The sequence below is a fragment of the Anguilla anguilla genome, chromosome 11 (genome assembly GCF_013347855.1).
Source record: "Anguilla anguilla isolate fAngAng1 chromosome 11, fAngAng1.pri, whole genome shotgun sequence".
Classification (NCBI taxonomy): Eukaryota; Metazoa; Chordata; class Actinopteri; order Anguilliformes; family Anguillidae; genus Anguilla; species Anguilla anguilla.
The window spans coordinates 27,433,952-27,448,951 of NC_049211.1; the positions used below are offsets into that span (position 1 = coordinate 27,433,952).

General features: G+C 49.2%; 1 protein-coding gene across 4 annotated transcripts in view; it reads right to left on the minus strand.

The window, feature by feature from the left end:
• Window positions 1–15,000, minus strand: part of LOC118207907 (histone deacetylase 7-like) — a 77,640-nt gene that overhangs the window by 17,763 nt on the left and 44,877 nt on the right. For 3 of the 4 annotated variants that reach the window (XM_035382094.1, XM_035382095.1, XM_035382097.1), the window contains exons 3-13: window positions 12,295–12,479; window positions 11,604–11,691; window positions 9,391–9,511; window positions 8,420–8,526; window positions 7,101–7,223; window positions 6,340–6,443; window positions 4,937–5,038; window positions 3,786–3,957; window positions 2,219–2,415; window positions 1,737–1,955; window positions 771–981 (exon numbers count right to left, since the gene is read on the minus strand). In XM_035382094.1, the coding sequence (XP_035237985.1) occupies window positions 771–981; window positions 1,737–1,955; window positions 2,219–2,415; window positions 3,786–3,957; window positions 4,937–5,038; window positions 6,340–6,443; window positions 7,101–7,223; window positions 8,420–8,526; window positions 9,391–9,511; window positions 11,604–11,691; window positions 12,295–12,479 (1,629 nt within the window). The remainder of the gene's footprint in view (window positions 1–770; window positions 982–1,736; window positions 1,956–2,218; window positions 2,416–3,785; window positions 3,958–4,936; window positions 5,039–6,339; window positions 6,444–7,100; window positions 7,224–8,419; window positions 8,527–9,390; window positions 9,512–11,603; window positions 11,692–12,294; window positions 12,480–15,000) is intronic. The other variant, XM_035382096.1, reaches the window with a different exon arrangement.

A 15,000-nucleotide genomic window follows, 5' to 3' on the forward strand; every position in this document is an offset into this window, starting at 1 on the left:
AGATAGACAGACAGTGAGTAAAGCTGCACATTGTGCATCATTACTCCCAGCCCTCCTGATTCCGAGCCGTCTCCCCTGGGAACAGCACCAGCCTCCCAGACCGGCACAAGCCCACAAACGTTCCCTACATCCGTGAACAGGAAGTGTCCCTGAGCACATGATCACCTTAACTAACTCTGCCCAGTAACCATTCCAATGGCCCATCCCAAACTTTCTGTGCCGAGGATCCACTTAATGAGCAGATACACTTCCTGGTATCCACCTCTTATAGTGAAATGTAGGCCAACATATTTTCAGATGGAATACATATGCTTTCAGCATGTTAAATAACTGCACGTCAAGGTAAATCAATGATATATGATAAATCTTTTCTCTTTTAACTTCTCATTTGCCTCACAACCCACCTGTACATCTCAGCCTGGGCTACGGGAACACCTGTGCTATGGGAACATCTGTGCTATTTGAATTCTTGGGCTATTTTAATACCTGTGCTATGGGAATGCCTGTGCTACTTGAATGCCTGTGCTATGGGAGTGCCTGTGCTACTTGAATGCCTGTGCTATGGGAATGCCTGTGCTATGGGAGTGCCTGTGCTACTTGAATGCCTGTGCTATTTGAATGCTTGTGCTATGGGAGTGCCTGTGCTACTTGAATGCCTGTGCTATGGGAACGCCTGTTCTATGAATCCTAAGTATGCTCAGCTAAGCGATGGGAGCAGGCCTCTTCTCTCTTAACCATGCCCCCTGACCACCCCTGGGCGTGGCTCTTACCTGTGGTAAAGCGGGGCTTGCTGGGGGTCTCTGTGGGAGGCATGGGGAGCGCCTTGTCCGGCAGCAGGAGGGAGGTGGAGGCCGGGGAGGACTGGGTTCGGGAGAGGGGTCGGTGGGCGGGGCCGAGCACCATGGGAACCGCCAGAGTCTCCATTTGGGCTGTCTGACGACGCAGCTGCTGCAACTGCTTCTGTTTCTCCCATAACAACGACTGGAGAGAGGGAGAGATGGAGAGAAGGTTGGGGAGATGGAGAGGGAGAGAGGCAAAGACTGGTCAGGAATATTGCAGTCAATTATCCTGAGCTGTGATAAACTTTCTCTTATACATGTGATGCAATGTCACCCCCTGGTGGACATGTAGTGGAACAAATAAAACCTTCCAGCACTCAATGCTACTACAGAAGATCTAATTTCCTTGGCCCCACAATGCATCAAATTAACCAACCGGTCTATTAATATCAGGTGTGTTACACAGTTCTCTCATTTAACCTCATGTAACCTTTCCTTATCACATTTAAATTTGGTATATGAAAGAGTGCATGTCTGTGCTATGTTCACCAGACTTTGGACAATTACACAGGATCCTTCGGCCCCCATTCTCTGGAAGTAACCAGAAGATTGCTTGCGACTTCGTTGTTCTAGTGACAGCTGAGTTTTATTTACAAAAGCTGGTTCTGAATGATGGTTCTAATTGGGCCACAGGCTACAGGGCCTCTGTGCTTCTTGTGGGTGCTGTTTTGTGACTGGTCTGCAGTCCATTTCACAGGTGTACGTAATTAAAGACAAAAATAAGGATTTTTGTTTGATTTCCCAAACTGTGGAAGCACTGACAACAGTAATAAAACAATTTACTTTTACTCATTTTTATCATTGCTAACATTTTGGGTATGTGTTTCAAACAATACATACGTAATAAGGCCACTTCAGTGAAGATTATTAGCAGTGAGTGTTCTGTGAATGGCCCACCTGGTTGTGTATCAGCGCCTGCTGCAGGTTTATCTGCTCTCCCTGACCGTCCCCCGCAGAGCCAGGCTCCGCCTCCTGCAGTAGCTCCGCCTCCCGCAGTGACTCCGCCCTCGCCCTGCCGTGATGGACGTCTCCGGGGGCAGGCCCCGCCTCCTCGGAGTCCATGTCCTCCGAGGGAATCTGCTTGAGCCGCGGCTTTTCGCTGGACTTCGACATGAGCTGTGGAGAGACAGACGGCCGATCACGGCGCTATCGCTCCCGGTTCACACGCGCCTCCGCTTTCGCGGTCGAGGCAGAACACCGCCTTCACATTTCCTTCTGTAAAATAAAAGCCACCGCGATCGGACGAGCACCCAGCTTTACACACAGTGCGTCCGACAGCGTGCTTCAGAGTGTAAGTCAACGCTGGTTGGAGAAGTACGGCTGAGGGAGAGGATCTCGGCGGCCATCTTGCCCGCCTTGTTTTCCCGCCGCGCCGTTACCTTGCCCAGGTGCGTCTGCTGCTTGAGCCGCTCCAGGTGCTGGCTGCTCTGGTGCTGCTGGAGCAGGTGGGGGTGCAGCCCTCTGGGGCTCTGGGGGAGGGGCTCAGAGCGGGCCCTGCTCAGGGGCTTGTGGCCCATAGAGGACAGGCATTCTAGATGGGGAGCAAACTGCACGGGCACATGACCCAAGCCTGGAACTGAGGGAGGGAGGGAGGGAGGGGGAGGGAGAGAGAAAGAAAGAGAGAGAGAGAGAGCCAGAGAGAGAGAGAGAGAGAATTAAAGGGATGCAGCAGAACCGGAGACATTTACCGACTGGAGGAATACTATAAGAACCGCGCCTTGGAAGTAAATATCTAAATAACTTACCAAAATAAAGCAGCATTATGTATATTTTGTATGTAACATATGAACACAAACATGCTCATTGGAGCAATTTTGAGATATAAAGTCAAGTTTGTGTGCATTGCACAAGTGCAAAGTGTGTGTGTGTGTATGTCTGTGTGTGTATTTATGTGTGCAGTGCGAACCTTCCTCAAAAATTCTAAAATTCCTCCAAAGGGACAGAAATAAATGAACTAATTATCAGCATGTTATCTGTTCCATTCTGCCAACATGAGGTCAAATCTGCTATAAAAGGGAGGGATCTAAAAACAAGGCACAAAATCTTGCAACAAGACCTGACTGCAGTTTCAAGCATTATTACGCTTGTGCAACTAAGTTATCACCAGGGGGCAGCATTGCCACAGTAGTCAATGCACCTCAGTGTAATTCCAGCCCATCAGCCAACAGTTCACTGCTCCACAGGTTCCTCTGCATGCAGCAGACCTGTATGGACTAGACCTACTCTACAGCAAATACATTTGAAGGTTTTTAACCATAAGTTTTACCATCTCTTCAGCTCAGCTATTCCACATTGCATGTTTGCTTACAATGGGACAACATCCAGACTTCTGCTTGTGATAAAAAAAATACTGCAAGTTTTTTTCATCACAAAGAGATAAACTCAAGATAAACTACAGAACTACGGAGAGTAATACAACTTAACGATGTACCATTGCATTTAAACAATGGCCAGCATTTGGTTCAGATCTATGCATTTGCTCACCTTGTGTTGTGGGAGTACTGTGCTGTGCTAAGGGTGTGTTAGGTTGTGTTGTGTTGGGAGTATATATGAGCTGGACTGTGTTGGGGTGTGCTGGTTGTGTGTTGGGAGTGTATTGAGTTTTAGAGTGTGGTAGAGTGTGTTGTGCTGGGAGTGTGTTTTGAGGTATGCTGTGTTGAGGATGTGTTGGGGGGGTGTTCAAGATTTTCTGCATTAGGGTGAGGCCTATTTGAGGTGTGTTGCGGTGCGATGTGCTTGAGGTGTGTTTGAAAAGCACTTTGTGGGGGTGCAGTGTGTTGGGGGTGTGTTTGAGCTATGCTGTGTTGAGGTGCAGTATGTTGGGGGTATATTTGAGCTGTGCTGTGTTGGGGGTGTGTTTGTGAGCCGTGGTGTGTTGAGGTGCAGTATGTTGGGGTGTGTTTGAGCTGTGCTGTGTTGGGGTGCGGTGTGTTGGGGAAGCCTCACCAGCCACCATTTGAGAGTGCATCAGGCCGGAGGGCTCCAGGATGAGCACGGGCTGGAGGTGAGAGGGCAGCGGGCCGCTTGCCTCCTCCAGGCCCAGGGGTAGGTACACCTGAGGGCCCCCAGCCAGAACCGGAACCCGGCCCACCTTCATAGAGCCCAGATCAGCATCACTCTGCAGAGAGACAGAGCGCTTTACTCACTCACACAGAGAGACAGAGCGCTTTACTCACTCACACAGAGAGACAGAGTGCTTTACTCACTCACACAGAGAGACAGAGCGCTTTACTCACTCACACAGAGACAGAGCGCTTTACTCACTCACTCACACAGAGAGACAGAGCGCTTTACTCACTCACTCACACAGAGACAGAGCGCTTTACTCACTCACACAGAGACAGAGCGCTTTACTCACTCACTCACACAGAGAGACAGAGTGCTTTACTCACACAGAGAGACAGAGTGCTTTACTCACTCACACACAGAGACAGAGTGCTTTACTCACTCACACAGAGAGACAGAGCGCTTTACTCACTCACACAGAGAGACAGAGCGCTTTACTCACTCACACAGAGAGACAGAGCGCTTTACTCACTCACACAGAGACAGAGTGCTTTACTCACTCACACAGAGAGACAGAGCGCTTTACTCACTCACACAGAGAGACAGAGCGCTTTACTCACTCACACAGAGAGACAGAGCGCTTTACTCACACACACAGAGAGACAGAGCGCTTTACTCACACACACACACACACACACACAGAGACAGCAATTTTCACAGGGAAAAATGCTGCATGCTGACAGTAGGGGGCAGTGTACTGATTATAACATAGACTTGTACTACATAAGAAATATACATCTTGAGGAAACAATTTACATTTCAGCATTTAAACAAATATCCGGTGAACTTGTGAAACTATATATGGACCTGGGACAAATATTTTAAATGTTTCAACTTTTAGATGATGGTAAAATTTGAAAACGTTCCCAGATATCTGAGAAGTTTCAATTATGTTGCAACATTTCTCACCAAAACAAACACTTATATGAAAGACATTTGTTCTCAATATCGGTGAAATTATGCGTTTACAATACATATATTTTTTTATTTATAGTTTTAAAGTATCATAACAAGAAGACTTGCTTCCTTACCTTGGCGTTGGCAGGCAGCCCCAGGGTGATGGTGGGCATGGTTGACATGCTGGGCACAGTGAAATGGGCCAGGGTGCCATCCTGCAGCAGCAGCCTCTGAGCCTGCCAACACGCATGCAACCAAAAATACCGTTAATATCTAAAATACACGCATGCAACTAAAAACACCATTAATATCAAAAATATACACATGCAACAAAAACACTGTTCAGATCTAAAATATACGTATGCAACAAAAACACCGTTCATATCTAAAATACACACATGAAACCAAACACGCCCTTCAGGTCTAAAACACACACGCCAAATGCACCAGTCAAATCTAAAATACACACAACCCAGATACATCCCAGCGACACCAAACAAATACATCGCGGTTGCCCGAAATTGGACAGTGGCTGAATCACAATGCGTGCGAATGTGACATTTGCTGGGGTCCCGTTCTGCATGGTCAGCCACCCCGGGGACAACCTGCACTACAGCAGTAAATACACTCACTGTTCTTGAGAGACAAACATTTCTCTTTTTTCCTTTTTCTCTTGTTCTCCTGGACTTTTTGCTGTGTGTGGTTAGTTTACGAATGCAAGGGGAAACGCTTGCAGAAAAGAAAAGGATTTAATCGCGGAGGAGGCGGGGGAGAGATTTGGTCTCATGGCGACGGCCTGCGGCTGCTTGGATGTCCTTCCCCGGCGACGCTGTTTAAAACATTTGACTTGGCTTCGCTCTCAGCGGCATAGCAGAGCGCACGGAACGAGTTTAGCGAAAACATTTTCACTCGGTTCAGCAGGACTGAACACCGGACGAGGAGTGGGTAGGCTACTGAATGAAATAACAGCACTACGAGACGGAGTTTTCCCAGCAGCCCAAGCGGGTTCCCGCCGCTCGGTATGCTAACTGCTTCTCTCTCTCCTACTGACCCCTCCTCGACAGTCCAGCCAGAAAGAGCATAACGCGCTATCTTGCCTACGAGTGAGTGAGCATGCACGTTATCTGTTACGCCTACATGTACTTTTAAGTATTTTATAAGTCGCTCTGGATAAGAGCATCTGCTAAAGCGCACACGAAAACATGCAGGCAAAGAGTGCAGATGATACTGGTTTATCAGTGTCACAATACACAGGTGTCATTAAATAAACCCACAGCGGAGCATCAAGTGCCATAACAGGTGCAAGAGGGGGACCGAGAATATTGCGCTTAAAGTAGCCAATGGACTTCAGAGTAATGCTAAACGCAGGAGGATTAATCCCTGTGTAAATACTGAGGTCAGTGTCAGTTGAGCCGGGAGGAAGCGTAAACAGGGGAGAGTCCTAACTGTGGTCTGGAGCTCACTCCGCTGCTGTTAGGGGGGTGTGGTGGTGTGGGGGCGGGCGGAGCGGAGCGCGGGTGTTAAATCGGGAGCTCACCTCGTGGGACAGCCCGGCCGCGGCGGGGAGGACCCCGTTATCCAGGCTGTCGTTGGGGGAGCTGCAGCCGGAGACCGGGGTGCTACTGCTGCTGGGGGAGGAGTCTGTGGGGTGAGGGCGGAGGAGCAGGGTCACACATTAAACCACCACAGCGGTGGGCAACAACACAGAACCACAACACAGGGCATGGGATTATAAGCACATACGCTACAGCGTGTGCATCACACAGCTAAAGCAATGCCAGGCAGTGCTTAGGCAACTGGAGCTGTATCCAGAGGGTTGCGAGTTCAAATCTCACCTGCGGATACTGAAAGTAAACCACAGCATTGAACCAAACCCTCCCTCACACTCCTGCAAATATTTTACATCAACAAGCTTAAATAGATCATCGTAACAAACTTTTATCAGATGATCAGTTGATTATTTTCTGATATTGAGGAATTGATTATTACCATATTATCCAACTATTAAGTCATTAACATTATTACTAATAGGTGAAAACAGTGTAAGTAATAATGTAAATGCTGTTGGGGGTGTACTGGGTGCGTGTTGAGGTGAATCGTATGCGTTTAAGCACATCCGGGGCAACTTGCACAGCTTCCTTATTTAACCTGCCTCCTTATATACTGAAGCTAATGAGAGTTAGGATCTTTCTCAAGGGTACATTGGTAATGGCCACCCGAGACTTGATCTTGATTAAGTACCCAGAATGCAGGGTTCTGTGGGGAGGCGGGGACTTTGAGGGGGGCGGGGATAAATACCCAGAGTGTCGGGGACCCTGTGCTTGATGGTGGGCGGGGCGCTCTCTTTGCGGGTCAGCGGACTCTTCCGGGTGTTCAGGTGCTTCTTCAGCTTGTGCTTCACCTTCAGGTTGGGCTCCGACGCTGCGGGACAAACAAAGCGGGTCAGGTGCGTCCGTCAGCCCCACGGCTCGCAAGGTGGGGTGCGAGCCACACGCGGGACCAGAGGAGTGCGGCAGCACAGCTTTAATTAATCTGGAAATGATGCAGGCAAACATGGCCTGGATAGAGCTCAGCAATGCACCAGCAATGATGGGGAACCTGAGAGAGGTGTGTATGTGTACACTACAGGTATGTATATGTACAGGTATGAATATGTACAGGTATGCATATGTACAGGTTTGAATATGTACAAGTATGTATATGTACAGGTTTGAATATGTACAGGTATGTATATGCACAGGTATGTATATGCACAGGTTTGAATATGTACAGGTATGTATATGTACAGGTATGTATATGCACAGGTTTGAATATGTACAGGTATGTATATGCACAGGTTTGAATATGTACAAGTATGTATATTTACAGGTATGTATATGCACAGGTATGTATATGTACAGGTTTGTATATGCATAAGTAGGATATATGTACAGGTTTGTATATGTACAGGTAGGGTATATTAGGGCTCTAATGAAGGTTGTTTACATAAAACTCCGTCGTAGTGACAGTGTTAACTGTGTTAAATGGCAGGTGCCATCTAACAGCAGAAGTGTTTTGCGTGCAGGTGTTGTTCCACGTGCTGAGCTAAAGGTCCTAACCTCGAGCGCGATTAGACAGCACGCCCTCGCCGTTGGCCGGGCAACAGTAATGAAGCGGAGCGTTGCGTAACCTGGCCGGCCCCGCCCCTTCTCAAGAGCGTACGTGCCCCTTTGCTGTGCTCGGGGGAGGCGGCCTAGCTTCCACTGTCTGCCCGTTCCGCTCCATCACTGGGCCGGGGACAACCGACAAAACCCGGACATGCTCAAATGCCCCGCCCTTCAGGGCTGGGTATGGAATCTTTGGAACTGTGTTAGGGATCATTGGGACTGTGCTGGAGATCTTTGGGACTGTGCTAGAGATCTTTGGGATTGTGCTAGGAGCTTTAGGGACTGCGCTAGGGATCTTTGGGACTGTGCTAGGAGCTTTAGGGACAGTGCTAGGGATCATTGGGACTGTGTTAGGGATCTTTGGGATTGTGCTAGGAGCTTTAGGGACTGTGTTAGGGATATTTGGGACTGTGTTAGGGATATTTGGGATGAGGAGGCGGTGCCGGGGACGGTGGGGGTGGAGCGTCTCACCTGCTCGCCGTAACGGCAGGTCCTCGGAGGCGTCGCCCCCCGGCTGTTGTCCAGGAGACGAAACCATTAAGGGCTGGGGGGGTGCGCTAGGGTCTGGGGCCAGCTCCCTGTGAGGAGACACTCAGGGTTTAACACACATAAGGACAAACGCACACATACCACACACACACACACTCACACACACGCACACATACCACACTCACACACACACTCACACACACATACCACACACACACACACACACACACACACATGCACACATACCACACACACACACACACACACACCCACACATACCACACACACACACGCACACACACACAAACCACACACACACATACACACACACACGCACACACACACACACACCCACACACGCACACACATACCCACACACACATAAACCACACACATGCACACATGCCACACACACACACCCACACATACCACACACACACACACACACACGCACACATACCACACACCCACACACCCATACACACACACATGCCCCACACACACACAAACCACACACACGCACATATATATCTGTCTATATATACAGTATACACACCCCCAAGGGGTTATCACAATACACTAAGACAAACTCAGGCTTACCACACACAGAGCCAATGCTTGCAAAAAACAATACACACAGTCACACAAAGAATGTCACCTGGATTTAATCTACATCTGTCCTTTGTTTTCTCCCTCATAAACACAATATGGAGAGTTCATTTTGCTGAACCGCTGAACTAGCCAAACTCTGTTTATGTAAGAAAAACAATACTGGGATGCATTTGGTTCTAACCTAAGGATAGAGGTGTATTAAATCCAGGAATACGTTTGTGTTGTTGCCAGTTACTGGCCTACAGTGCTAAGGTTCTCATTATATAGTTGAGTGGCAGAAGAGCAGTGACTGCAGAAAGAGAGTCATGCACAGGGCCTAAATGAGGCCACGCCCCCCTCACCTGTATCCCACAGGCGGGCCACTCAGTGGGTGGGAGTTGGTCCTCTCCAAAGCAGCCTGAGTCTGCTTCTTCAGAATCACTTCCTGGAGTTTCTTTTTCACTGCCGAACTGGCCACAGCACCTGTCAATCAACACAAGGAGCCAATTAGAGGCCTGGAAGGAACCATCTCATCCCTTTTATTATTTATGTTCAGAACAGCACATTTCTGAGGGACAGATCGGCTGGCCTAGTGCAAAAACATGCTCAACAGAGAGGAGGGAGTGACGCGAGCTGTGACTCAGAGTGGAGCTGTGACTCTGAGAATTGAGCTGTGCTCTGTGACTCAAAGTGTAGAGCTTCAGTGTGACTGTGCTGAGGGAACAGAGAGGGAGGCTGAGAGAGAGAAAGAGAGCGAGACAGAGTGAGCGAGAACGCACTGGAGCAGACAGAATTACAGTGACCTCTGGGAAGGTGTCTGACTGGGCCAAGAAAAACCCTGCAGCGCTGGCGGTCCCCCAGACCTCCGCTCACGGGCCGCGTTCCCGCTGGAGCCTCGGGGAGGCGGATCAAAGGGCCGGGGCGCCCCCGGCCTGTCAGCACCCCAAAGACACGGAGCAGGGCGCGGGCTAGGCCCCGGGGCAGGAGGGGCGGAGCGGGGCAGGTCACGGGAGAGTGCAAGAACACACGGAAATAAAGCCCTGCCTCGATCAGCATGAGACAGACCACGCCCACAAGTACAACCCCACCCATATCTACATGACAGACCACGCCCACAAGTACAACCCCACCCATATCTACATGACAGACCACGCCCACAAGTACAACCCCACCCATATCTACATGACAGACCACGCCCACAAGTACAACCCCACCCGTATCTACATGACAGACCACGCCCACAAGTACAACCCCACCCAGATCTACATGACAGACCACGCCCGCAAGTACAGCCCAACCCTTATCTACATGAGCCAGACCACACCCGACAAGAACAGCCCCACCTTTATCTACATGAGCCAGACCACACCCGACAAGTGCAGCCCTGCCTTGATCTGCATGAGCCAGAAGGTGCCATAACGTACAGGGTCAATATTTACATGACCAAGTTATTTGCCTAGCAAGCCTATTTTTAACCATCCCGTCGCCCAACAATCTGCTGATTAACCGGCAAAGATCAGACTCAGACAACACAAACCACAGAGCAGCTTTTATAGTTATGGAAAAAGAGCAAGCACTATTGAATGGGAAAAACCATAAATAATACTGAAATGATGACCTGTTATCTGGTGTGTCTCAAGATTGGAGAGTGAATTTCCTGGATCCCCACAGCACTGGATATAAAATGGTGGCCGATGTAAAATGGTGACATGGGGACACGTAAGCAGGCCCCACAGGTGACAGGTGTACTCTTTTAATTACGTCTTCCACCTGTCACTACCGGAATATAACTCCACAGGAGATAAGAGCGGAAACAGAAACGCGGATGATAGACTCATGACCCGAAACCTCTCCCATCACTTCCTTGTTCTTTTTCTCCATTGTGATTTTTTTTGGCTTTACAAGCACACCTCTGTGTGTTTTTGGACTTCCTCGGAACAGCAGTGTGATTAAAGCACACGGGCGATTCCTGGGAAATTCCCCTGTCCTCTGACGCTAGACAGGATGATTTGTAGCTGCTGCTTTTTTGTGGTTTATTTTTAGTCTTTTCTTTCTTTTAAAATAAACTCAAGAGCATTCTTTGGATGTCTGGCGTCAAACTAAGTATTTGGCGTCAAACCTAATTTGGCTTCTAAGGAGAGCCGGAAGCATTCGTATCTGACAGGCCAAGACCACAGATATGAGACCTGTCCTGAACTCACTGAGCACACAGAACTGTGACATCACGCAGTGTCAGGAACGGGACGAAGGTGCATGCAGCGTTCTCATTGGCGGGTGGAATTAAGCGGATTAAAGCAGAGACAGAGACAGCGAATGAGTAATGTCTTAAACACGCATCACCCATACATCAATCATGCGCGGAATGCGCTTGGACCCAAGAAGGTCCCCTTCCAGACGTCCTTTGATGCTGTGCTTGTTTCCTAGCCTTCTGTGCATTCAATCAGACACCAATAAACCTTGAGAAAATTTCCATTTCTGATTTAAGAGAGAAAAAGAGGATGAGGAGGAGGAGGAGGAGGCGTGGTCTGCGTGGGCAGGCTGGGAGGAGTCGGGCGAGGGGTGGGCGGAGCCTTACTCTGCTGGCTCTTCTCCTTGTGCCAGAGCTGCTGCAGCTCCTGCTGCTTCTCCTGCTCCTGCTCGCGCCTCCTCTGCTCCATGTTGAACTGAAAGAGAGCGGACGTGCGGTGAGAGCGGGGCCACAGGATGTGTCTCGAGTCAGGGTGTGGAAAAATACAGCGTACAAAAAAAAAAAAAAAAAAAACCTTCATGGCCCTATGTGGTGCATCAAGAATTGAAATTAGCATGTGACCAGACCAGGGTCAAGTACATTTGTTTTGGATTCAAATACTTTTCTACGCTTTAATGATCTTGCCTGGTGTGTTGGAACCAATGAAATACTCTCAAAAAGTGCAAACCCCGCCTTCTGGTCACACTGGCAGGCTCAATTACACAAGGCAAGATCAATAGAGCACAGAAAAGTATTTGAATCCAAAACAAATACATATTTGACCCAGGTCTGCATGTGACTGAGATTTCAAAAAATTTAACTGGGATCACGTGAACAACAGTGACTTGACTTGAGTTTTCATGACTCATTTTACACACATGGCGGTGTTCAGTGAAGTGCTGTAGTTGTCGAAACCCCCTTTTTTTTTTTTTCAAACGAAGTATCGCACCGCGAGAATATGGTATTGTGAACTTGATACCGCAGTACGTCTCACTGCTAGTCTTGAGGGTGCGTGTTTTGGGGACGGGGGAGGGCTTACCCTGATGTGCTGGTGCAGCTGCTGCTGGGAGAACTGGGCACAGGGCTGCGGCGAGAAGGGACTGGGCAGCAGGAGGGGGTGGGGAAGGGGCGTGAGCATGGCCGTGTCGGAGCCCGGCCGAACCGCGCGCTGGCCCACCCGCAGGTCCATGGGGCCCGACGCAGGGGGGATTGACACTGCGCCTGCTGAGAGAGAGAGAGAGAGGGAGAGAGAGAGGGGGAATTTTTATTAGTTATTCATTATTATAATGGATTATTATTATCACAAAAGTAATTCATTTATGCATTTGCAGAATTGTTTATTTGTTTGGAATTCATGACATCGCATTGCAGTTCATGTGCATTATTTAGCATTTTGCTTTGTCAACACATACTGACATACGTCATGCCAATAAAGCGTTTTGAGAGAGATTAAATGAAAGGGTTGCAGCAGAACCAGTTGGACCGACTGGAGTAGTCAGAACTGGGCCCTGAATAACCAGAAATTTCAAATGATATGTATAAAATTGAAAACAAACACGAGAACTAGACTTGGCCCGGTGTTTATTCTTGTTTTGTGTTAAAATGTTAATTGTTCTATTTTTATGCAGTTAATCACACAATCTTCTAGGATACGCATTTAAAAATACGCTACGCCACTACGGCATGGCTGGAAGGCATATTCACACATTTCTCTGAATTAAGAGAACAAGAAGAGCTGTTTACATTCAGCCCCGCCTCCACCGGCTATTCTGAAACTTCCAGGAAAAAAAAAAAAAAAAAAAACCCAAACAGCCGCCGTCTTGATATGCAAACAGCAAACTTATTAAAGCGAAGGCACAGGCAAGAGGAGAAAGACAGGGGAGGCTGGGAGACAAACAGAGCGAGAGAGAGAGAGAGAGAGAGAGAGAGAGAGAGAGAGAGAGAGAGAGAGAGAGAGAGAGAGAGAGAAAGAGAGAGAGAGAGAGAGAGAAAGAGAGAGAGAGAGAAAGAGAGAGAAAGAGAGAGAGAGAGAGAGAGAGAGAGAGAAAGAACACAAGCCACTCCATCTGTGGCCTACTAAATGAGAAAACTAATCCCACACAGCCATTAGAGTCAGAGCTGGACGGATGGACAATATCCCTCCCCCACCACCAAGGCCCCCCCCCATGACCCCTCCTCCATCTCTCTCCTTTGTGTGCTGTGTGCACTCTTGCTTTTCTCTGCTCCTACTCCTCTTTTCCCCCCATGCGTTCCTCTTGCAGTTAGCATTCGCTTGCGATTCCGTGTGTGTGTGTGTGTGTGCGTGCGTGCGTGCGTGCGTGCGTGTGTGTATGTGCGTGCGTGCGTGCGTGCGTGTGTGTGTGTATGCGTGTGTGTGTGTGTGTGTGCGTGTATGTGTGTGTGTGTGTGTGTGCGTGCATGCCTGTAATGTGCACGTTTGCGTGCGTGTAGGTCTTAGTGGAGCGGGGGCGGAGGATTAATGGCGGCCCTGTACAAACTCTCAGACCTGCTTATGTGGTTCCACGCTCTTTCTGAACTGAAACGGTTACTTCAGTCTCATTCTCGTTCACATCCCGTGTACCATAGAGAGCAGGAGTCCTGTACTTACAACCGTGTACCATAGAGAGCAGGAGTCCTGTACTTACAACCGTGTACCATAGAGAGCAGGAGTCCTGTACTTACAACCGTGTACCATAGAGAGCAGGAGTCCTGTACTTATAACCGTGTACCATAGAGAGCAGGAGTTCTGTACCTGTGCCCGTGGACCATAGAGAGCACAAACTCTTTACCTGCACTCGTGTACCATAGAGAGCAGGAGTTCCGTACCTGCACCCGTGTACCAAAGAGAACTAATTTCATTCATGTGGGTGTATGGAAAAATAGAATGAGGGGGAAAAAAGGGTAGAGAGAGACAGGAGGAGAAGAAAGAGTGTGTAACACGACTGTAGCATTCAGGTCAGACCCATGAATCTGTCGCCTCCCCGGGCTGCCGAGAGGCTAAATTTAGCAACCGAAACAAAAAGGCATTTTAACGGTGAGGTTAAGATGGTGGGATGAAGGGGAGGGGTGTTAGTTCCTACACAGCACTGAACCAATGTATGCATTGTCTGAAGTGAATGCTCCTTCTATACAGACTGGCGTAACTACGCACACTCTCCCCCCGCCCCTCCCCTTGGAAACAAGGCGTTATGTCATTCATTCATTGGCTAGTCACAGAAATCAAAGGCCTGTTTGCACACACACAGCTTCCACACAAGCCAATAACTACATTTCCCTTGGAGGAAATATCAATGCACAACTATTGCACTTTGACTAAATGAATCACACTGCAGCGCACACGAAACAACTATCTTTACAGACTTTAAGGAGAGCTTGAAGGGATCAGAGTTATAGTTGACTTGGGTGTGTGGCCCGCAGTGAGTAAAATGGAGTCTGGGAGAAAAGGGCTCTGACTGCACGGGACGGTTCCCTCTGCTTTTTTAGCGGCGCGTGCCGCGGTGCCCGGTGGAACGGGGCGCCTTGAAGCGGCCCCCTCCATATTAGGAGAGGCGCGAGCGGAACGAACGCCTGAGCGGGGCCGAGAATGCCGCCGCCGCCGCCGCCGTCTGAAATTATTCAAACTCTTCAGCGGTCGGCGAACGGGCCGAGAGAGGCGCGGGACCCAGAAGCCCCCAGTGCGCGGCGGCGCGGCGGCGCGGCGGGAGGCCGCGGGGAAAGGGGGCCTGCGCTCACTTCGGAGAACAAG